Source organism: Uncinocarpus reesii, genomic scaffold, assembly GCF_000003515.1.
Source record: "Uncinocarpus reesii 1704 scaffold_4 genomic scaffold, whole genome shotgun sequence".
NCBI classification, from domain to species: domain Eukaryota; kingdom Fungi; phylum Ascomycota; class Eurotiomycetes; order Onygenales; family Onygenaceae; genus Uncinocarpus; species Uncinocarpus reesii.
Window position 1 is genome coordinate 2,135,044 of NW_003052497.1, and position 23,284 is coordinate 2,158,327.

The window sequence follows — 23,284 nt, forward strand, 5'->3', positions numbered from 1 at the left end:
GAGGGGGTGAAGGGGGTATTTATAGATAAATTCCCCGCCGCAATTGGAGTCGGAGCCACTGGCGGAGTAGGGTTTTACGGCGGCGAGAATTACCCTCCTGCAAAACCTGACAACTCGAGCCAATCGGCGGGCATCAAATCCCCGGGAAAAGGAAAATATCTCACATCCGAACCATGGAAGTGAAATGGAGAACATTAGAGTTGCCGTTTTCGTGCAAGGGACAAAAATCTTCGAGGCCACAAAACCAAGGATCAAGATGACAAGCCCTGACCGTTGGCCGATCTAGCTCTCAGGGACGGATCCACTCTCATAGGTAGGGTCGGGAAGACTAGCGCCGAAAAGGGGAGGTCATCCTGATTATCCTTTCGCCCTCTCGTCAACAGACTTTGAGTGGCGGGCAAGATGACAATTCGATGGCCGTGAACCATGAGTCGCATCCAGACTGCCCAGAACTGTCATTGGTGGAGCACAACGCCCATCAACGGTAAGATCTTGGTTCCTGAACTGGAGTCCAAATTCGTAGGGCGATTAACCGCGGCATTTGTGATGGCTCTAGACGCATCGAGAAACAACGTTGAACTCTAATAATAGCCCCAAGACCGAGGAAGCGCCCACTGCAGAAAGTTACGCGGCACCGACTAACCGACGTCATCCCAGTCGGGGGTGGGTTGAAACCATAATGATTGAACAGAGTATTGGGTATGAGATAGGGAGAAACGCGGCAAATAGATGTAAGGCTAGGAGAAATTTTCTTCCTAAACTCTCAGCGAGTATCCCGATGCAGACGGGGAGAGAGGTTTGCTTGCAGAGTTGATTTCAATGCTCAAGATGTTTTCGGAACCAGTTATAGTTCCCAATCATAAAGAACGCAGTACAGACTCCCTAACCCGCATGCGGATAGATTTGTTCCCCTCACGTCGAACATCGATACAGGGCACAAATGGGCCTGTGCGGTCTGCTAGCAGTGGGAATAAAAATATAGCGGGTCTCGACAAGCGCCCTTGTGCATATCCCAGCATCTCCACCGCGACAGTCTCCGCCTTGACAACCAACTATCAAGTGGCGCTTGCCTTTTGGCAATCGAGATTCTGGGAATAGACCTTGCATCTCAAGTCCCACATAGCGGAGTGGAAATGGGGGAAGAAGGCGACCGAGGCTTCGGTTGGGCTTGGCCTCGTACGCAGCATCTCCACTACTCGAGGCGTTGTTCCAGCACGCATGATAATCGCAAGACGATGCTGGTTCACGGTCGAGTCGAAGTGGTGGCGGCTGACATAATCTCTTGGGCTTGCTGGATGCGGAATAGCTCGGCTGACCGGATTGTCGGCACCCGGTCTTGGCCGGTGGCGTCTTTGAAGTTTTGCACTGAGCAAGTTACTCAGCATATCAGAGGCCAACCTTCACCATCATCCCAAAGGCAATTATTGATCAAAAATGGAGTGAGGAGTCAAAAAAAAAAAAAAAGAGAAAAAATCAGAACAAAACTCGAACTCAGTCGGCGACCGCAAAACGGCATCCTACGGATAAAGTTACATTCAAGACAAGAGAGTTCTTCAGAGCATCAGTAAGGGAAAGTTTTTGGCTCTGGGCGTTAGGGCTCTTCCAAGCATATACGGATGCAAAGAGCAATCTTGAATGCGTGTGGTGTATCAGGGGAACAAGCGCTTTGGATTTAAGACTGCTGAGCTTCGAAATGAGGAGTATATAAGATAGGGCATCTAATAATTGAAAATCACCAATATGGCGGGCGTAATCCGGCTAGACCTGTCAAAGTACTCTCCATCCCGCCAACTCCAGCCGTGCCGCTCTCTTCCTTTTTCCGATTTCCCCCAACCTCGAGCTGGATAGCTCGATGCAAATGCACAAGCCAGTCGACATAGTTCTGAGCTTCATTATTTCTGTCTTCAACTAGTAAACGAGCAAATTCATATTCGGCGCCGTCGATGCCCTGCCTCGCAAGCTGTATCGTATTGGCTTTTGAGCCGCGGACTCCTGATAGGTACTGGAGTAGGTTTCGAACTTGGGCGTTTAAGTGAGACTCCAGCACAGGAAGAGAGGATGTACTGGGGTCGAGGGACTGTAGTGTCGCTTTATCCGGTCCGAAAAGATCTTCCAGCAGATTAGGTGAAACATGAGCATGTATCCAAAGAAGGCAAATCTGCCCGTTGTCAACAATGTACGCGCCACCTTCTTCAATCTGCGAGAATGATGCTCGTATGCTAGGTGGAACTTGGAGTTGGCCATCCTTGTCCGGGAAGCCATCCTCAGGTTTCATATTATGGATCGGTATCATGCGCGGATACAGATAGAGTGATAATTCCCTACACCCGAACGATCTGAGCATCCGTAGATCGTGGACTCGACGATCCGACGGCTCATGTCCTCCTAGTTCCCAAGTTAGCAAATATCACTCTGCAAGACTAAGCCCATTTTCCCTCTCTTTCTTTATTAACAGAAGTCTGCAGCAAATGAAGATGTCTACGCACCTTTGAACGGTCGTGATTTGATCAAACCAAGAATATACATAGGAAACTCTTTCAAATGCTCGGGCAAAACAAGTTGACCCGGAGGCTGCGATGTGGAATGATGTTTCCGATAGCCGGCTAAAATATCAATTGATTTCTCGGTCAACGACGCACGGATATCCTTCAATGACTTTTCCGGCATTTTTGAAGCAGCTATAACTCAAGATTAGCCCAGAAGTACTGTAGAGGGAGAACAGAAAATCACCTTCTTTGGTCATGATATTAATGATCGCATCTTGGTCAAGAGATTTCATTATATCCGTTCCACCTTCACTAACGGCTGCGACCAGGTTAACGCAGCGTACTCGTCTCTGGCCCGAAGACGTGGTATAGAGGAGGGCAGCCTGGAAGTGGGCGTCTATTTTTGGATCAAGCTTCCCATCGTGGCTAAAGGTTATACCAAAGGCTTTGTCGGCATCAACAGTTCCAATTAAAAGGTCACCCCCAAATGTATGCTGTAGAAAATTGCCATGGTAGGCTGACACTTGGAGACCGTTTGAACATCTCATTTTGAGTAGGGCGTGATATCCAGTTTCGCGATTGATAGCATGAGAGAGCTCGTTGGATAACTTCAGCACATCACGGGGCGCATGGAAATTCGGATAAAGGAAGGTTTCCCCCCCTGAAACGGCAGCAGCGTGGCCTGGTTTTCTTAGCTGGATTTCTCGATATCTCTAGAGTCTCTAGAACTTACCAATGGTTGCAATGTCCATATATTTACCTCCGCCGGCAGCGACGAAGAAATCGACACCAACACCACCCTCAGCCAGCTTCGTTGCAGTCTTTTTCCAGCCGGGATGTTCGGTTGTGAAAAGCCGCTTCTCCGCATCGGTACCTTGACCTTTGCCATCTTCTCTCATAATTAAACGGCCAGGACCCCATGTCGGTAAGCTGGCTATGGAACAGATGATTTTACCACCTGTCGCCTCCAAAGCCGAAAATGCAGCATTTATCGTTGGCAAAAGGGCAGGTTCAGGATTCTTGATATTGGTGAATAAGGTAGGAATTTGCGCCAAAAGGGAACAGATGACATGCCTAGGGATCGGTTAATATTAGGATTGCAGGGCGGCCACGCATACTTACTTGGATTCATGGGGGTCCACGAACAACCCTTCGCTTAGCGGGACGAATGGGTCCTCCAAGTCGGGCATTACAATCATTTGAGCTTGTTGCAGGGAGGCCTACATGTCATTGTAAGCCAAAAGAGCCTTACAAAGTGACGGGAATAAGAACTCACAGTGAGGTTATAGAAATGCATTTCTTTATCAAACGTGATTATCCCCACTTTGGCATTTGCTGGAAGCCGTTTGCCGGGCGTTTCAGCCTCCTCACCTTCAGCATTATTTTCTTCACCTCCGTAAAGTGCTCCCATTATTCCCTCGCAGCATGCCTCTAGAAAACCCCCATTCACGGCTTCTTGCGAAACATCAAGCACAAACAATAATCGCAAGCCCACGGGCTCCTTGTTCCAGTATTCTTTGGGGACCGTGAATTCAACCGTCCCTAGCATCAACTCGGGTCGCTGCAGTCGATCAACTCGTATCCCCGACGGATCGAGAGGCGCAAAATATTCTGATGAAACGTCATTTGGGAAAGTACACATGTTGCAGACAACCTTATTCCCTCCGGCTTTAAAGACCATAAAGGGGTTGATGTATGTTCGACACCTCCGGCACCGTGGTGGGCCTACATCGCCAAAATCTAACACAGGGATAGTTTGTTCGCCTGGATCTAGGGGTGCTAGCGGCTGTAGGATCATGCCCAACGGAAGAGAAGTGGACGAGAGTGCATCGGCAGTAGATGGTATGTTGTTTAAGGTGAGCCGCGCAAATTTTGGAGAAGAATTGCCCTGGTCGCGAGCAACAAACGGAATCGTAGCGGGAGGGGGCCGATGACGTTCCATGGTCGGGTATATGTGATTGGCGTAGTATTGTGCAGGTATGTCGCGCGAGGCTGGGACGCTAGGTATGTGTGTCGGGTCGACTTTGCCATGTGTAGGTACGGACCCATCGCCAGTTCCTGGAGGTGGCTGAACTCCCGGTATTCTTTGCGTAGGGCTGGTCATTGGAGACAGTGGTTGCAGCGGTTGGTTGACACCAGTATCAAGGTATTGCGAAGGGTTTTGTATTTGACCCTGGGGCATGCCCCCAAACGGCTGCGAGGAGCCCGCCGGCGGTAGTATATCATGATGCGCATGCCGGTGTTTCTTCTTATGGCCCCGGATACTCCCCATTGTATCCCCTGACAGCCCCAATCCTCCCATTTGACCTGTCAGGCCTTCGATTCCACCACTCTGTAAGTTTGTCTGCGCTGGGCCTTGGAGCTGCTGTGGGGTTTGAGGCCCGGAAGGGGGGGGTGGCATATGGACACCGCCATACGGTCCGGGCGGAGGGGCAACGCCTTGAGGGTAGGCATGAGGTTGTTGAGCAACTGGAGGGGCGAACTGAGGTGCGGCAGGGTCGGTCCTAACGTTTTTGTTGTTCGGGTCTTCCTCACCCTGACCCAACGCATGGTACATAGACCAGTCTGCCATGGTGCTTCACGCGCAAACTGAATGCAAACACGAAGGGATAATCGAGAAGCACTTGCACCGTCAGCAATCCGAAACCCAAATGCCTTCTAGTTGCTGCCGGGCATTTTAGAGGTTCAATTGCAAACTGCGCGGAGTCGATCGCAGTGCACCGTCGCTCGTCTGAACTGACCACATTTCCCCGGATCTCGGCCCCACGTAAATCCAATAGTTACAACGGCACGTGATGGTGGTGCAATCAGTGCAAACTCAGGTTCATCTCTCAGTCTCTACTGATATCCCACTGTGTGCTTCCAACATTCTGATTTTTAGCAGTTATCTCGGCCTTTGTCTTCGTAGTTATACTAGAGACAGGGGCAATTGCTAGGTGTAGCAGCTTTGCTAATCTAAGATGATCTATTTTGCAGTGCGATGAAAGCTACAGGGGCAATAGCTACCCAGTTCGGAACCAAGGGAATTGAATTATCAACTGACGGCATCGCACAATAGCATTCAATTACACATCGCCGGAACAATTGAAGCAAAATTTAGGCCAAAGCTAGTCTATACACAGTGCAATCGTGCCATGGCGGCTAGGCAGACAATAAAGTGTCAGTCAAATAGACCAGTCGAAATCGGGTCAATTTTTGACTTCATACACTTTTCTGATGCTCTTTGCTTATTGGAATTGCGACTTGGTTGAACCTGCAATCATTATCATACCCTTCATATGATGTGTCTTTGAGGCTCGGTTCCAGTGGTGCAGAATCCCCTTTGATACGGTTCTCGAACGTGTAGGTAACTTTTGCTGGGTTCGGCCATTGAGGGACGGGCTGGTATACGGAAGCGAGTTTTGACTTGACCCTTCGACGGTATTTCTAGCGCAGGATTTCCCAGGGCTAAGAATATCGGCATGCAAATATGGGCTTCCTTGATCAAACCAAAGCGGTTGAAGCGAACCAACGAGAAGGTAGAGCACTATTGTCTGTGCACCCGCGCGGCTGAAACTCCTATCGGCCGTTTGGGTTAAGAGACAACAGAGCGCACGTTGGGAACACTCTCATTCGCGCGTTCGTTTTCGAGTGGCTTGCTGTAAGCTCCCCAAGCCAGGATGACTGCACTGTTTGGTTTGAACGAGCATCGACCTGCCGTAATTGACAAGTTGTGTCGGCATTTGAGACACTACGTCCACATTGTTGGATGGCTTCCGGGATTTGCGGGTGCCGTTGAAGGCTTGAAGCCCATGTCAACTCTCTCAAAGTTCAAAAACACGTGGTAGTGACGAAGCAGCCAATATGTTCTGTGCAGGATAGCCAATTTTTGGGTTCAACAGGGCGGAATGGCTTGGCTGCAGGAGCAAACTTTCCATCTTTGATTGAGACGGTGAGACTCATGTTTGGCAACGGGGAAGTCGGTTCCGTGCGATCAAATAAAGAGCTCCTGCAAAGCCGCAAGCTCAATTAAAGCCGATGCGAGTGCGAGTGCGTTTGCATATGCATTTGTGGCTGTCATTCATGATGTCAGTGACTCAGTGAGCAGAGGGCTTGCTAGTCAAGGCTCGAATAAATTCTGAAGAGTAACAAGATTGAGTGACCTTGACCGCCACTTGGGGCTCCGTTCATTGAGTATCTGGAAGTGGACTTGAATGCAAAGAAATCTGCTCTGGAGAAAAATCCCATGGACAGTCCATTAGTTAACTAACCATCCAGGCCACTTCATTCTCGCGGCGTTCCATCGGGATGGAAAAGCGATATCATATGCACTGTGATGAAATATTGCTTTTGCCTGCATCCATCCACACCCCGGCTTCGAAAAACTAAATATCGAACGTCTTTCTCAAAAATTGTCCATCCAATGTTCTTTCGCAGAGTATTCTCCACACAGTCTCCTCACAAGAGATTAGACTTCCCTTGCAACCAACTTTCGCTTTTGCCTGCAGGTTTCTCATCCGCAGCCCGAAATGATTCGTTTTGCCATGATCACCGTTGAACGGGTGCTCCAGAGGCCCAAGGACTATGGCCATTGCTACTCGGTACAGCTTGAACGGCGAAGTACAGCCAATTCTGACCCTCCAAAACAACTGTGACCGTATATGCATGACCCTCAAACGGGCTGACGAATTCAATCGCATTGGCGAAATACTGGGATGCTGAATATTTTGAGCGCTTGGACTCAAGCCCAGCCCTCGAGAACTCGGCCTGGCACGGCGTTTTGCGAGTGAAGTTGGCTCATAAATTGGGCGGAATAGTTCCAACACCTTTCCTTGTTAGATCGGCACAATTCGCCGCTGCTCTGCGTCCAACTGCTCAAGCTTGTTGAGTTGATACGCGTCAGGACTCAGGATTCATGCCTAACATCGTATTTATAACAAGTGCCGAGTGCCAGGATAGGCGGTGGTTGACCAGCCTCCTCCCGAGATGTAAGACTCGGAACTCCACATATCAACATCGTCTTTGAAACAGCCGAGGAGCAGCCACGTGTTCTGCGCCCGTCAAGCCTCTGGCATTGGAAGCCGGCCGTCAGAAGAAACGGAATATCAATGAGAATTAGCTGGCCACAGCGACAACTGATCATAATAGCCCCAACCATCGCTTGCGTTCGCGCGATGATGCTCAGGCCGTTTGCCCACCGTTGTGCGGGGCGTGATGGGCACAGTCCCGAGAAGTCGACTATCCTCGTCGCCGGCAACCCTGACAATCCTGCACTGCTGCATTTCCTAAGGCTAGTTCATTGTCAACCATGCCTAGCGCTAACTCTAGCTCCCTTGAATCCTGTGATTTACCTTTTGAAAAAGGGGATGATGATGGGAGTGAGCCGAAGTCACAAATCAGTCCGCTTGCTGATTGATGCTACCACATTCGCAGAACGCAAAAGCAAGCACAACATCCATGAACAGAGTCAAGTCCCAAATTTGGAACCGCTACGCCGTTGAGCTTTCTCCACTGATTCGAAGCTAAATGTTTCTAGGCTCTGTTTCCTTATTTCTTGGGCGGTCACCGCCAGACGGGCGAAGGGGCTGACCGTATTTGACGAGTCTTGGGTACGTGATGGGAGAGCTCAAGTGCTAGTTATATATTCTCCGCTTTGTGTAACGATCTCCTGTTATTCCCTTCATCTATCTGCTGTCATTCCCAGATGTCTTCGCCTTCTGGCCTACCTGACATGCAAATGCAACATACAGCTTATTGAATTGGTAACCTCATCATGAGTCTGACATTAGCTTCTCAGGGCTCGTCTAACGGGCGAGAGGCGGAAGGGAACGAGAAAGGTGGTGCGAAGCAAGGCGTTCAAACTACTGACCCAACAATGGCTACCATTCAGGACGACGATGAACGTCTTTTAGCCAGAATCGGCTACAAGCAGGTGAGTCTCACCGCGATTGATCGTTTCGACCGCCGCTACGTTCTAACAATAGTCCTTTTAGGAAATGAAAAGAGAATTCTCAAAATGGTCGACGGTTTCTTACGCCATCTCCATTCTTGGAGTTTTAGGATCAGTACCGGCGACATTTGGTCCACCATTGGCTGCCGGTGGGCCCGCCACGGCTGTCTGGTGCTGGCTCATAGGATCTGTCATGGCGATGTGCATTGCAAGCTCTGTTGCTGAACTCGTATCAGCGTATCCAACGGCGGGAGGGATGTATTTTGTGACAAAACATGTGGTGCCGGAAAATCAAGTTGCGATCTTTTCGTGGATCCAGGGCTGGTGCAACCTGTTAGGGCAGACGGCTGGCGTTTCTAGCGTGGCGTATACTGTAAGCCAGATGTTATTGGCTTGTGCAAGTATGAATTCGACTTTTCAAGACGGAAAATATTCCTATACGCCGTGAGTAAATGCTATCTCCCACCTATCAAGTTCGAGAATCCTTTCTCCTAGCCGGCATTGGGAGACTTGTATGTTCGCCACGAAGCTAATATGTCTCCAGAACCGCTCTCCAAACGGTGCTTTTAGCCATTGGACTATTGTGCATTATGGGCGTGATTTGCTCCCTGACAACCAGAAGTTTGCACAGGATCATTCTATGGTTTGCTCCAATTAACAGTACGTTGCCCATGCAATAGGTATACTGGCAAGCCGTTTGGCTCAAAGGTTTATTTAGTCCTTGCTTCTATCGGAATTTGCATTGCTCTATTGGTCCTTACCCCGAACAAGCAATCGGCAACATGGGTGTTTACGCATGTGACGGACGGCTCCGGATGGCAGTCTAAGGGGTTCTCATTTCTCCTTGGGTTTATATCTGTGGCTTGGACTATGACGGACTATGATGGAACAACACAGTATATCCCACTCGAACCCAGGTTCTTCTCTTCCTAGTACTCACAGCATCGTCTTTAGTATGTCAGAGGAAACCCATGACGCCGCTATACGGGGGCCCGTAGCTATTCAAACAGCAGTTCTGGTCTCTGGTGTTTTTGGCTGGATGTTAACCGTGACAATGTGTTTCTGTCTCTCTGACCTCGACGCTATTCTAAACACACCAAGTGGTCTCCCTGCCGCACAGATATTTCTTAACGCTGGTGGTCGGACTGGTGGAACGATCATGTTCTCCTTCGCCATATTAGTACAATTCTTTACCGGTTGCTCTGCGATGCTTGCTGATACTAGAATGGCATATGCTTTTGCGCGTGATGACGCCCTTCCGTTTTCAAAGTAAGTATTGTCTCAGCCTTTGTTTGGATTTTTGAAGAGTGTTAATCGAATATAGATTCTTTGCTCGAGTAAACCAGTATACGCTGACGCCAGTTAATGCTGTATGGTTCGTTGTATTCTTCAGCATATGCCTGAACCTCATCGCGATCGGATCTACAGAGACAGCAACAGCCATCTTTAACATTACAGCACCCGCCCTCGATTTATCTTACATTGGTGTTATCCTTGCCCACCAAATATATAAAAACAAAGTCCGCTTTATTGAAGGCCCATTTACCCTCGGCAAATGGGGTACTCCTATTAATATTGTCGCTATCATCTGGGTGCTGTTCATTAGTGTGGTGCTATTCTTCCCGCCGCACAAGCCGATTACAGCAAAGAATATGTATGTCAGGTTCAAGCGACGTTCACACTCAATGCTAACTTGTCTCTAGGAACTATGCCATTTGTGTAGCCGCATTTATAGCCCTATTTGCAATGTCGTGGTGGTGGGTATCGGCTAGGAGGTATAATTCTTCGTGCTTTCAATGTCGGGGTCCCGAAGCTAACGTGGTATTCTCAACACAGGAAATATACCGGCCCTCGCACGAAAGACCTCCTGGAAGAGGTTTCTACGGAAGATATTGATCCGGTTGCCTACTATGATAATTTTGAAGCTTGAATGATCGTCACTTCACAGCAGAGGCGGTTGACTTTCGAATTTAATACTTAAGATGTTACTTTCGCCCTGGTTGGTGCATGCATTTACATCAGATATGCTGGGGCATTTTTGGGGTGCAGATGGTTGCATCGACGACTTGCGATACCGGAAACGAAGCTTACAGTTCAGCGATTGTGTTATCGGCGAAAGATAGGCGTTGGGGAGAATCCTCCTGGAAAAGAGAGCTATGAGTGTCCGCTTTTTGCATGGCTACTTTTTGTTGAAGAATTAGGCTGGGGTTTACGGTGAGCTAGGACAGGGTTATAACCCTTGATCTATTTGGTATTTAGAAATTTTTTTGAAAGAAGCAAACCTTAGAAACCATACCCGCTAATTGAAGCGTTATACCAGTTTTTTATAAAAAACGTACCTCGAAAACACGAGATGCTTCCCACATTCTTCGTCTGCGGAGTTAAATGTGCCATTTGGTTAGAGATAATTGAATAATATCCAATGTTCCACATAAAGTATGTTTTTGTATCTATACTAGCAATTATAATTAAGCTGCTGATATGGTTGTGCCTACTCCGTACTCTATGATTGCCCTCTTCTTCATTTTTTTTTTTTAAAAAAAAAAGGGGGAAGGGTTCACCATCCATGTCCATGCCACTGACCGTGATGATTCAAAGGTCTTTGCAGGAAGAAAAAGCCAACCCAAAGAAACAATCCCATATTAATAATAAATCAATGAAATAAACCGCGCAACGGAGAACACCTGACCAGATCCCGCTCCCATTCTCACAAGGTAGTTAAATCCCAAAATGATATCCGCAGATCAAACAAATGATCGACTAGTAAACAACAGCCACAGCCAACCAAACAGGTCGAGACGTCGTTCCCCGTCCTTCATCCCACCCAACTTTCGCCAACGCCTGGCCAACTTTTTTCTTCATTGCATCGTTGTCGCCCTTCTCCCCGATCCAAAACTCCGAGGCCTTCAACCACACCCCATCCCCGCTTTCCAGACACTCTGTTATTCCGCGACTAGTTGCTTTCTCACCCTTGGGTCCGGTTTCGGGAGCGACTTGCTCAATGAGCTCTTTGAGTGTCAGGGTGGGAGGAGCAAGAACAGAGCGCCAAAAAAATGTTCCGCCGGGCTTGTCCCATGGTGGAAAGTTGGATTCGATTATGTGGAGCGTTGTATGGTTTTTCGGGAAGATGTAGCCTTGGCCTGATGCCGTCACGAGAGGCTGCTTTGTACCGGGTATGTTTCCGCCGGGAGGTAATGGCGGCGCTGCAGACGATGATGCGGATGCCACTGGCCGCGCAGGTGGCGGCGGAGGAGGTGGAGCGCTATAAGGGGGCGGAATGACTCCAGGCGGTTCTTGCCAAGGCTGCCAGCCGGGAATAATGCCAAGATCGGGTCGCGGGAATATTGGGATAAGTTGCGGCGGACCAGGAGCGGGTGTGCCGGGGGGTAAGCCCTGTTGACTTGCAGCCATGATGTAAACTGGCGGCATGCCTCCGAATGGAACTTCTCCATTCATGCTGAAATACCGCATATCCGCCATTGTTTTTTAGAATGTAATAACCGGCACCAAAAAGAAAAGCCGCTTTGTGGATTTTCTCAGTTTCAAGGAAGGCTGGGCCGATGCTAACGCGATAATTTGAGTTGTGTTTAACCCTTGAGAAGTTGGCCCGAAATTAGTAGAATATATCAGTCTGTGATATATCTTGGAAAGAGAAGGAGAGCAAAAGATAGAGGTCTGCATAGGGCATATATACCCAAGAGGCCTTAACTAAAGGCACCATCGTTGAAAGTCGTAGCCAAATGGTGACTACACAAACATTGACTGTAAATTCCGCTATACTGTGGTGAATATTTGTACACCCCTGATATGGCACGACAATACAAATTCAAACAAGTCAACAAGACCCCCTTTGTTTCAAAACACCAAACAAGGGCAACAATGCCTTGTGAAATGGCAAATTCCATTAACTCCAAGAAGTGCCTCCCGCCTGTTGGATATCGGGTGAAAGTGAATCATGTAATAATACAATCCATGAGACATCATAGATCTGAAAGTATGGCCCACGTCATTCATGCTTTGAAATGTGATTCTTTTAAGCCCAGCAGCAGGTCAGTGACAATGAAGTAATATATTTCTGCAGAATGCTTCATTACCCCCGGGCAACGACAGCAAGGCAGTCATATATCTTTCGTTTCACTGCTAAGAATGTTCCTTCATCGCGTCCCGGAGCTCTGGGATTCACCGGGGGGGCACGCGCCGAACCTTCGATCTCAATTCTCCCGGCGCCAGATTTTTTCACCACAACAAATCCGTCAATGAGCAAGGTGCCTTCCCCCCGAAATTCTGCAGAATGCCCGGACGTCTGCATGAGTTTTCGAAGATCGGCTAATCTCAAGTCTCCCACGTGAAGCGGTTTGGACAACGATCTAGTAGCGGCAGCAAGATTTGGAGGTAAAACATCAAGGAGCGGATATATTTCTTTTTTGACCAGAGATTCATTAGCACGGCTTTCAACCACACCCGATGGTTGGTTTTCTACACTCTTCTGCACTGTGGCTCCCTTGTTCGATGATTCTTCGGTTTTCTCGGCTTCGATAGCCGTTTCGGGGCCTCGTAAGTGAGCAGTAAGAGCCACAACGCCCAGCGACCGGACATTTTGCCACTTGAGACGTCTAACCAGCGCGCGGCTAAGTTTGACCATCCAGGCGTTTGTGTCAACGCTAGCATCCACCGTATCTCCCAACTGCGGAGTAAAAATGTCAACGCCAGGTTTTGATGTGGTGCCATCCGAGCCAGCGTTTGCAGCAAGCAAACTGCGACATTCAGTAGCAAGGGCTAATGTTTCGTCTTTCATTCCGCCGACAAGAATCAATTTGCGCGGTTGGATAAGGGGGATTAGCATCTCCAAGCTACGCTTGTCGTGAAGACCCGTAAAATCAACATATGCAATTCGAGCATTCATGCTGACTGTAGAACGGATGAGCAATGCCTTTGTTGGCCCTGAGGCATCTTGACCTTCAGCTTCTTCTTCCGATACTTCTGAGTCTTCTGCGCCGTTCAAGTCCAAACTTCCGGACACAGGTATGTCTGCTTCTTGATTGCCTCCGCTTTGAAGGTGTTGTTTTTTGCTAGGGCCAAGTTTGTCCTTAGCGCCAATCTCGTCCCATCGTCGCTTTTGTCCCGGAGCTGCATGTATCCGCCCATCAGGACCACGTTGAACCTGCATTTGTGCTTCTTCCCGCTCTTCTGCTCTAAGGTATTCCTCGGGTCGTATAAAGTCGCCGTACTGGTCACCTTTCCTTCTCGGGGCGACGTAAGGGAACATCCTTTCTCTGCCTTTCTTCCCTCGAACATCATAGTCGTACACATTTCTTTTTCGAAGGAGGATATTTACACCCAAGTCCGCATCGGTCAACGCCAATTTGCTTCGGTTAGAATGCGCAAGGGTAGTGGAAAAGTTCAAAACTTTGCCTTGTTGCTCTGACTCAGTGTCCTCGGACGAAGTCGAACTGGACGCATCATCTAGCACATCTGGAGCATTCTCAAGGTCTGTTTTCCCTCTTCCCTGCGCTGTATTTTGCAACTGCCTCTGAGTAGCCAAGTACTGCTGGTAAAGTTGTAGCTCATCAGAGTCCAAAGGCGTTTTTTGGACATCGGAAAACGTCAACTCCCTTCCGCCACTGTGGACTTGCTCTAGAAGCTCTCCATCGGCTGCCTTTTCAAGGGCTACACCGTCTTGTCGATCTTTATACCATCCCCAGATCGTGCGCCCCAAACCATCCCTAGCGGTCCCAACTGGCTCTGATGAATGTGGTAGATCAGCGAATGACTCGGTAAGAATCACCAAATTGTCTGAACCGTTCGCGATATGTCGCAGAGCTTCTTTGCTCAGGCCCCAATCGAGGGAAGTGTCCGAGGCGAGAATCACTTTGGGCCCTTGAGACTGTAGGACGTTTTCCAATTTCTGTTTCCGTTCGATAATTTTAAGATGCCGAAAGGTGAAAGGTCCAAGCCCTTTGTGTGTGCCTGCGCCCTTCCTGTCTGTTGCCCCGCCGGGCATGCCTTTTGAATGCAATCCACCGGTCGTTCCAGTGGGCTGTCCAGGAGCTTCGTTAGCGTCGCCACCCTCGAATTCACGGACTATGCTTTCATCCATCCACTCTAGCATACTACGAGCCAGTCGCATGGTCCCATGAACCTTCTTCCCAGCTAGATATAACGAAGCATTCTTCAATGAGTTCTCTCCATCAGCGCTATCGGCAGCCTCGCGCCAGGCATGTTCCAAGACATACGCCAATTCCAAAACCCGCGCACTTGTGTCGGTAGGTAGCAAAACCGTGCCGTTTTTCGCGACACAACTCCGGATCATGTCCAACAACAGATCATCTCGCTTCTTTCTTCCACCAGCCAACGCGAATTTATCACCGCCCTTTGCACTACACACCAAGGCTGTCGGTTTTCGGAGCTGTTCGATAACGTCTGTCCAATTGGCACCAGAGCTGCCAAACCAGGCTGCACCTGCGATTACATTTTCCCTAGCCTGATTCCAATCAACAGCGTACACGATGGATTCCATTCCATGTTGGATATGCCACATTGTACCACCAACAGTATGTCCAGCATTGTAAGCGGTGATCGTGAGGCCATTAAGTGGCGCTGAAAAGGGAGACGGCGTAGGTTGGTGCGGCTGGGAGTATTTTAATGGATGGATACGTGAGAAGTAACGTGCAATATCTTCGGGAGAAGGTGGAGGCAACAAAATTCGGCCAGATCGGGTAGAATCCGTAGCCGGGCCATCAGTAAAGAGTCCTCCTGGTACTGGCGAGGAGGTCGTAGTTGCCGCGCCAGGGCCATTCGCGTCCGATATGGACGTGGTGGGTAAAAACGTGGAGGCTAGGGGAGCGCATGAATAGAGATCTTGAAGGAGGGTACGCCCGAGCGAAATAACGGGGTATGTCGCATAGACAGGAATTTGTGTGAATAAAGGAAAGGTTTTGCAGCAATACACAAAGGCGCCGATATGAGACGGGGTGGGATGAGTTAACAGGATTAATGAGAGTGTGGGAATATACCTATATTTGGAAGTGATGGTTAGTAACTGTGAGAGAACTAATAGAAACATCCAGAGCACAGGAATTCAGCATACTTTTCTAATTCATGAAGGGCGGATGTATCAAAACTCTCGTCCCAGCCAACGTCAATCAAAATCTTGACGCCTGCATCGAGCTCTAGTATCGACTGGGAGGCTTTGGACCGGGAGTATTGGGCCCCAAGCAGCGGAGTAAACGTGAACATGGCCGGAATATCTAAGCACAAGTTCGCTTGGTGTACTATCGATCCGAAGCACGACCCAGCACTGCACGGTGCCTCAAGTTGAGGAGAAAATATGGCCTTGGAGAGTCGGGGAGCAGGCAATCATCGAGCACAACAGGAAACGAGAGATGGGAAAGATTCATGACCTTCAAATATTAAAATAGCAGGTTTGTAATAAGGCTATTGACTGACATTCCTTCCGTTCTTCTTCCGGTGAATGCAATTCCAAGCATCAGCGCCGCCAGCTGTGAGAAAGTGAATGAAAGTCGTGAAGCTGCGAATTCAAGCTATTCGGCGCTACGTTTCTCCGGCTCCGACTTAGTCACTCATTTTGGCTATTAGTAATCTCGATATGATCTTATCTTATCTAATCAATCTCAATCTCTCTCTAACAAGTGTAACTAACAACGCCTCTGGTCAAGAGGAAAAGCACTACAACCCGACCTTACTACTTCTTCCTACCCCCTTTCTTAGGAGCTGCCCGCTTACCAGTCCCCGATTTCTTAGCCGTGCTCGTTCCTGAGGCCTTCGAGACGCCCTTAGCTGTCTTCTTGCCCTTTGGAACAGGCGCAACCTCCACTTGTTCCTCATCGCTCTCTTCCACCTCACTCTCATCTTCGTCGTCTACTTCTTCTACCTTCACGGCCTTTAAACTCTTAGCAGCTGGCCTTTTTCTACCCGCTGGCTTTGCAGTTGCTTTGCCTTTGGCCGCTACCGCTGATGCCGCTTTTCCACCGCGCCCCTTCTTTACTGGTGCTCGAGCCGGACCTGGCTGTGTTTCTTCTTCTTCCTCTTCTTCTTGGATATCCTCTGTAGGGGCATTTGCTGCAGCTTCAGCTGCCTGAGCTGCCGCCGCCGCTGCCCTTGCCGCTGCGCGAGTAACCCGACCTTCTGGCCTCGGAAGCGGAGCAGTTGCTGTGGCTTTGGCTGCTCCCCTCCCCTGTCTTGGGACCGGCGCAGCAGTGCGCTCCTGTCCTTCATTTTGATTTTGATTGGGCTCCTCTAATCGGCCCTCGTGTGATGGTTGGTTTTGTGGTGGTGCTCTTCTAGCAGCCGTATTAGCCCTTATGGTCGTTCTCGCATCTCCAGTACCTGGGACTGTCGCTGGAGGCTGCGCTGTCGACTCCGTGGCTGGTTGTATTTGTTCTTCTGCTTCCCCTGGCGCTTGAACTCTAGGCAGGCTTCGCGTCTCTCCAGTTACAGAGGGACCAACAGTCGCGCTCTCACTCAGTGCCTCAGCTCTTGGTGCTATATCCGGTTGTCTAATTCGTCCACGTGGTGGTGGACCTGGCCTAGTCCGTGCTCTTCGGCGAGGGACGCCACGTGCTGCAGGAGCACCCGCAAGATGGCCACTAGGTGCTGCGGCAGCAGTGCCAAGGGCAAGAGTGGGTGCATCCGGCGCCGCAGCAGCAGTAGTCGGCTGAGACGCTTCATTCGCCAGCCCTGATGGTTGGTGAGCTTCCGATGCGGGCGGAATCCGTTGCCTATTGGATCGGCCACGCGGCGGACCTATTCTTATTCTAGCTCTTCGTGGAGCGCCACCACGGGGTGCAGAAACAGGCGCTTGAGCTTCCGGTACCGGTGTCGGATCCTCAATGGAGGGTATTGGAATATCTCGATCCGGAAATAGATGCGCATACGGATCCGGCGGGACAGGCTGTAGCGAAGCCACTGATGGACTCTCCGACACAGGGAAAGGCTCGCGGAAGAATTTAACATCCCGTCTACCAGGCCTGGTCAGACAAGGCCGCGGTAGCAGATTCGCTGAAGTGTGAACCTTCCTGATACTAGGGGCTTTGACTCGTCGTCCTGCCCAGGTTCTGATTCTTCTGAAATTCATCACTCTCGGAAAAGCGGCATATAACCTTACCCTGCCGATTCTCTTCATTCCTTCTGTTGGCGAAGGGGGAACAGACGGGGGAGGTCTAGACGGTGTTCTTTCCCTGCCCGTAAGGAAGTCAGAGTCGTATCCCGACGTCTTACTGGCATTTCCTTGTGAAGCTGTAGGCTTTGAAGATGAGGTGTCCGGTTTCTCGCTGGCGGCTTCAGTTATTGGGGGCTGTCCCAGGTCCTTTTTACCACGCCGTGGGCCAGGGGCAACTGGAGGGGACGATCTTTCTTCCGTCTCTTCTGGGATCGTGGACTGGCCGGACACTGACCTCGCGTGAGCAGAGACATCCCGTTCCATTTCCTCTTGGAGAGCCGATAATTCCGGAAGCTTCTTGCCACCTGTCTGGCCTTCTGTTACTTGGTCGTGCGGTTGTTCAACTTCCATCTCTTGAACTCCGTCTTCGTGGATCCGTTCGCCTTGAGCATCCTTACCCTGAGCAGCTCGGATACTCGCATATAGAGCCTGAACGCCTCTTCCTGGACACCAGGTAACAGTGAGCTTAGAATTCTACCGTAAGAAGGCAAAGACACCTACTTGCTAATTCCTCAACACTCGTCTCCTCCGTCTGCTCACTCCTCGGAGTCAAAGGACTAAACGGTGGAGGTTGCAAACTTTCGGCACGCCCACTCATACCCTGCTCACGCCTGCTTGCCATATCTCTCGAATTCTCGTGAACAGAGTTCCTCTTCACATTCGCTTCATCCTCCATCGGACTCGGACTGGGCGACCCGAACGGCTCAAATTTCAAAACTACATTAGCCCCAGCACCCATATACGCTCCCGACATCTTGCCCAGCCGCTGAATCGTCTCATAAAGCTCCGGATCGTGAAGCGGTGGTCCACGCCATGGTTTGGTAGGGGGCATGTCTAGGTCGAAGTACTGGCGACGGCGCTTCGGATAGTTGGATCCCTCAATATACTCTTGAGAACTATAGTAATCTTCGTCGGAGTCTTCGACACTCTCACTTCCTCGTTTGAGGCTCGTGCACTTTGCTGTGGCATTTTCGGAAAAGGATCCATCGCATAGAGGAGTTTCTTGGTCCGTTGAGTAAGGGACGAGGTGCATGCGCATGTATCCTGCGCTCGCCATTGCTGGATATCTCCCTAACTTGTCTAATGCAACGGAAGGGGAAATGACCCAACTGGGTCACTAAAAAAGTCCAAATGCTAAATTCAACTTTGATATTTAATCACGAAGATTTTCGTGTTCAAAAAATTTCTTTCCAAATCCAAGTGGAAAATGTAGTCACTCTCTGCGGGGAGGAGGAGGTAACATCACCCGCATATAGCGGAAGGACATGGGATGTATAAAAGCGAAGCAGGAACTGAAAGAGTCAAGAGACAAGAAAGAAACCGGCTCCCCCATTACGTTCTCAATTAGGTACATGGACAATGAGGCCCATCACCTAGAAAATGGAAGAACGGAAGATGGACCCAATTGCCATCGCTTGTCATAAACATATCAAATCCTGATACGTTTCTACGCTAAAAAGGATAACACAAATGAATAGCAAATCCAGGACACACACGCAAAATTCCAACTTATCTCAATGATGGGAAATCCTTCAGAAAACTAAAAGGGGATCCTCTCAAAGGCCCAGTTGCTTCAAAGGGCGCAATAATAACAAGGTCCGGAGGGTTAATTATCAGTGTGGCCTTTGTAACCGTACACTCGCCGGAGCTCTACACAACTCCCATGACGGCGCACAACAATAAGTCCCTTGTCCACTTTTGATAATAACACAAACGGCAACAATACTCTTCAATTAGAGCCTGGGCGCCTAAAAGAAGGCACAATAATACCACGCCATTGGTAGAGACCCCTTTGTACAAGATTGCGAAAGGATGTAAAAGAGCAGTTTGAGCAGCGGCAGAAGTACCCATGCTGGGAATGGGAAGAGGCAAACGGGGGCTTTCGGTTTGGCTTCCAGGTTATAACCAAAAGTATCCTATTCTTCCCTACTTTCCAATTTAACTTACTCGATACGTACATACATATGTTGCCAAAAACCCGTATGGAGGTTGGCTAAAATAGGTGAGCGGATTCTCTTTTAGCAGCACAGCACCCTCAAGACTTACCATAATTCCCAAAAGAGAGTTCTTTTGGACCCCTAATCACAGAAAAGGATTGAAAGAGGGCTAGCTGAGCGGGAAAAATAGAGCCATGTACAGTAGTATTCACTTCCAATAAGGCAAAAGTATGTAAGCAGCCGTAAGTCATGTCATCATTAGTTAACCTCATCTGCGAAGCCGATCCAAAAGGGAAGATAAAAAAAACACAAAAAGGGGAGCGACCGAAGTGTAAAGCACAAACAGAAAAGCCAAGCAAATATATCGAGAGCATCCCAGCATGCATCATCATATCATAACCAGAAAGGGGCTTCCAAATTCAGAAATCAGAAACCAAGACCATAAAGACATAACGAAGAAAAAACGTATTTTAAGAAAACACTACAAAGAAGCGAAAACAAGAACAGCGGCGCAATACGCTTTGCCTCACTTCCTTAGGTATTCCTTCAGAAAAATTTGAAGGCAAAGCAGCACCTGCTGGGGTCGCGTCCGTTTCTCGACGTCACTCAATAAAGAAATGGGAGGGACTCGTTTGCCAATCCTTCCAGATGCCTCTAGACCAAAATACCCAGCAAAAGCCGTTTCTCCAGAAATCGTCCAATACAGATAGATGCAGGCCGGCGTTGATGGTTTGGAATCTAACAAAAAAGAACAATCGAAAAACGAAGCAGGTAGAAAAGATGGTAGGGTATCTCCGGTCACCAAAATAATTCGCAAAACCGAGTGCAATCGAGCTCGCCAAAGCAAAGAGCATAAGTTAAACGAAGGCAAATTCGTAAACGTTGATGTTGAAAAGAACCGCGTTGGACCCTGCGTCATAACAGAACACTTATCCCGCCCGACAATATGAAGGAAAGGGATTGGCCGATCTAAGTCCTGGGTGTGAGATATTTACCGCCGCTGGCTGGTTGCAACAGCAACGAGGGCCTCCAGTCGGTCCAGACCATTCTCGTTTCCCGCCGGGCCAGAATAAACACCGGAACGTGGTTCTGAGTTGGGATCAAAAGTGTATTTTGGCGGCTGCGAAGACTACAGCGAAAGATATCAGTATAGGCCAGGGTTAATTGTATGAAATTATTTTTTGTAACTCACAGTTCCGCTACCATCAGCAACTCCCAATGAATGGCGGCGCTCTATTTCGCTTTCATTTTGCGCAACAGTTGCAAGGTAGTCAACGCTCGACGCTGACGGGGCTTGTGCATTGGCATCAGGAGGAGCGTTGGTAATTGATGGATTTCGTTGTGGAGGATTGGAACCTGTGACACTATACCAAGCATGTCTCTTATTCTGACCATCAAGATTGGTAGGTCCCAAAACGGTGTGTGATTCTGACGATGTGATGGTCGGTAAAGCCTGAGTTGTAACCCCGGACACAACAGATTCAGCTGAAAGTGGCTCTTGCTGGACCGTTGTCGTTTGCTTGCCCCATTGACTTGCATCATTTTGAGAAGGCTTTTCTCGAATATCAAGCTTGGTCAAATTTCTGTGCAGGGACATATCCAAAGATAGATATCCCCTACGGTGGCCGGGACCTGAAATAGGTGGTGGCGGACGTGATAGAGGGGGGTGTGGGTTAAACGATGTTGGAAATACGGGAGCAGTGGGAGTTTGTTGTGTGGACGACTGGTCTGATAGAGCAGGATGGTCGATTTGCATCGGAGTAGGTTCGCGCCGTGGAGGGGCTGAGGGATTCTGCCGTATTTGATCGAAACTCTCGATTCCCGGAAGCCTCGGTGGAGGTTGATCTGGCACTGATTGCAAGTTTGGCGGGAACGATGAAGGTTGGTCGGCTGACTGCTGAATCCAAAGACCACTACTTACAGGTCGTGCGAACCCGCTGCTTGGGTGCCAGGTCCTCCGTCTCCAGTCAGAGTCAGACGGGGACATCCCTTGTGCACTCTGTGGGGTGTGAGGTCCAGTGGGGCCTCCTAAAGGACTCTCATTGCCAGCATAAGGGCCACTTGCAGGCGCAAGCTGCCTGAGATGCGCAGGGGGGTATGAGCTTGCATGCGAGGCGTCAAAAGGTCTACTCCCAGATGGAACCGACAGCCGACGAGCGTGTATGCTATCGCCCCAGAATCCAGTTGCTGAGGCAGGAGATGCGTAAAAAGGGCTGGTTGTGTCATAGGTAGCGGAAGACGGAGTAAAAAGGGCTGTGCTCGGCGATTGCACAGAATATGGGTGGATCTGCTGAGGGGGAGTCTTGGGGGGTGACGAGGCTGTTTCTAGAGACAGCCTGGCTCGTGCCGCTCCATCGCCAGCCATTATTATCGGTGGTGGTCGTCGTCTGAGTTCCTGGGTCTGACTAAAGGAGGAAACAGTAGAAGCAATGCTCGAGGTGGATAAATTCCTGCTGTGTCCGCGATTAGGGCCGCCAGTTTGGCTGCCACCAGTCCCAGCACGGGCTCTCCCGGGGGGCCGTACACGGTCAGTCCGTATCTGGCGCTGGAATCGAGTTCCTGTGGCAGCAAGCGAGTCGCCAGGGATGTCTTCGTTGACATGGACGGTCTGTGCGTGCTGACGGAGGTTGTCCAGGCGAGAGAATCGCCTTGAGCAATGACACTGAAACGGTCGTTCGCCAGTATGCTTTCTATTTCTCAAAGATTAGACCCAGACATGCCTCGAATTAGAGATGGTTATCGGCAAACCTTATATGGCGAGCCAAATGCTCACTTCTCGTAAAGCTCAGGTTGCAAGGAGGAAAGTCTTTGCAGTAAAACCGTTGCCCTTTTTTCTTTTTCGACGGAGGTGCGGCATCTCCGGCCTCGGCTTCGTTCTCACTTGCATAGTGTTCCCCTTCTGAATCATGCGCAGCGACATCTTCTGGGGCGGAAGATTGTGTTGAAGAGCCTTCCCTGCTCCCACTTCTGTGCGAAACGCCCGGGTTCGGATGCGAGTAATTCGGCTTGGGATGATCGGTCGCGGCTCCATCAACCGCCTGGCGCTTGTTCTCGCCATGATTCGCGGGTATGTAGAGGGGATGGCCTTGTTCTCGGGCCTCACGCTTCACCGAGCGTTCCGTCTGAGGCATGAAAGGCGCCGTGGAGCTTTTTTGAAAATCCATCTTGATCTCCGCGCCGGTGTTGTTGAAGTTGACTGGAAGAAACGTGGTCATGGTTCGTGCGGGTTCAACCCTCGATGGTCCTGCCCTGTGGTCCGAAAAGGCCGGCTGAGAGGAAGGCGGAGAGGGAACCTTTGGATCAGGAACACGGCCACATGTAATCAACGCCCGTCCCTGGAGCCAGGAGCGACGGGAGTCCAATGGGCGAACGTTGCTTAAAATAACCCCCCCACCGATATCCGTCCGCTAATAAGACAAGAACGGTCGGCGCGCGTTCGCGTGAGACGGAGGAGGAGCGACAGCAGGGCGGGTTGGTCAGGGACGACGGGGCTCCTAAAGAGGATGTTTAGCCGGAAGGGATTCTCTGCGCGAGGAAGGGTACCAACGGAGCGCTGATCTTCGGACGAAACGCTTACCGAAACGCAGAGCACCGCCAAGTAGAGCAGGTGGAGGGTGCGGTCAACAGGCAAATACAGACGAATATATGAAGTGCAGTTTGCCTGGTGTCTGTCCACGCACTCTTCGCCTATTTTCTTTTTTTTCTTTTGTTCCTTTTTTTTGTTACCAGGAGAGGCGTTTCGACTTGCGGGGTG

General features: G+C 49.8%; 6 protein-coding genes across 6 annotated transcripts; 1 reads left to right on the forward strand and 5 right to left on the reverse strand.

Moving 5' to 3' along the window:
* Positions 1 to 1,732: 1,732 nt before the first annotated feature.
* On the reverse strand, positions 1,733 to 5,058 carry UREG_06860 (uncharacterized protein; the record flags this gene model as incomplete). Its single annotated transcript, XM_002583847.1, has 6 exons — positions 1,733 to 2,385; positions 2,487 to 2,678; positions 2,731 to 3,168; positions 3,220 to 3,560; positions 3,609 to 3,706; positions 3,763 to 5,058. The coding sequence occupies 6 exons, from the start codon at positions 5,056 to 5,058 to the stop codon at positions 1,733 to 1,735; spliced, it is 3,018 nt and encodes a 1,005-aa protein (XP_002583893.1).
* A 3,180-nt stretch (positions 5,059 to 8,238) lies between these two features.
* On the forward strand, positions 8,239 to 10,345 carry UREG_06861 (uncharacterized protein; the record flags this gene model as incomplete). Its single annotated transcript, XM_002583848.1, has 6 exons — positions 8,239 to 8,397; positions 8,459 to 8,788; positions 8,911 to 8,927; positions 9,313 to 9,684; positions 9,740 to 10,069; positions 10,252 to 10,345. 6 exons carry the CDS (start codon positions 8,239 to 8,241, stop codon positions 10,343 to 10,345), a joined length of 1,302 nt encoding a protein of 433 aa, XP_002583894.1.
* Positions 10,346 to 11,175: 830 nt separating this feature from the next.
* On the reverse strand, positions 11,176 to 11,895 carry UREG_06862 (uncharacterized protein; the record flags this gene model as incomplete). Its single annotated transcript, XM_002583849.1, has 1 exon — positions 11,176 to 11,895. The coding sequence occupies one exon, from the start codon at positions 11,893 to 11,895 to the stop codon at positions 11,176 to 11,178; it is 720 nt and encodes a 239-aa protein (XP_002583895.1).
* Positions 11,896 to 12,505: 610 nt separating this feature from the next.
* UREG_06863 (uncharacterized protein) lies at positions 12,506 to 14,953 on the reverse strand (the record flags this gene model as incomplete). The annotated part of the gene is made up of 1 exon (XM_002583850.1): positions 12,506 to 14,953. One exon carries the CDS (start codon positions 14,951 to 14,953, stop codon positions 12,506 to 12,508), a length of 2,448 nt encoding a protein of 815 aa, XP_002583896.1.
* A 1,164-nt stretch (positions 14,954 to 16,117) lies between these two features.
* UREG_06864 (uncharacterized protein) lies at positions 16,118 to 18,650 on the reverse strand (the record flags this gene model as incomplete). Its single annotated transcript, XM_002583851.1, has 2 exons — positions 16,118 to 18,036; positions 18,095 to 18,650. 2 exons carry the CDS (start codon positions 18,648 to 18,650, stop codon positions 16,118 to 16,120), a joined length of 2,475 nt encoding a protein of 824 aa, XP_002583897.1.
* A 1,871-nt stretch (positions 18,651 to 20,521) lies between these two features.
* Positions 20,522 to 22,745, reverse strand: UREG_06865 (uncharacterized protein; the record flags this gene model as incomplete). The annotated part of the gene is made up of 3 exons (XM_002583852.1): positions 20,522 to 20,659; positions 20,723 to 22,220; positions 22,279 to 22,745. 3 exons carry the CDS (start codon positions 22,743 to 22,745, stop codon positions 20,522 to 20,524), a joined length of 2,103 nt encoding a protein of 700 aa, XP_002583898.1.
* Positions 22,746 to 23,284: the final 539 nt, after the last annotated feature.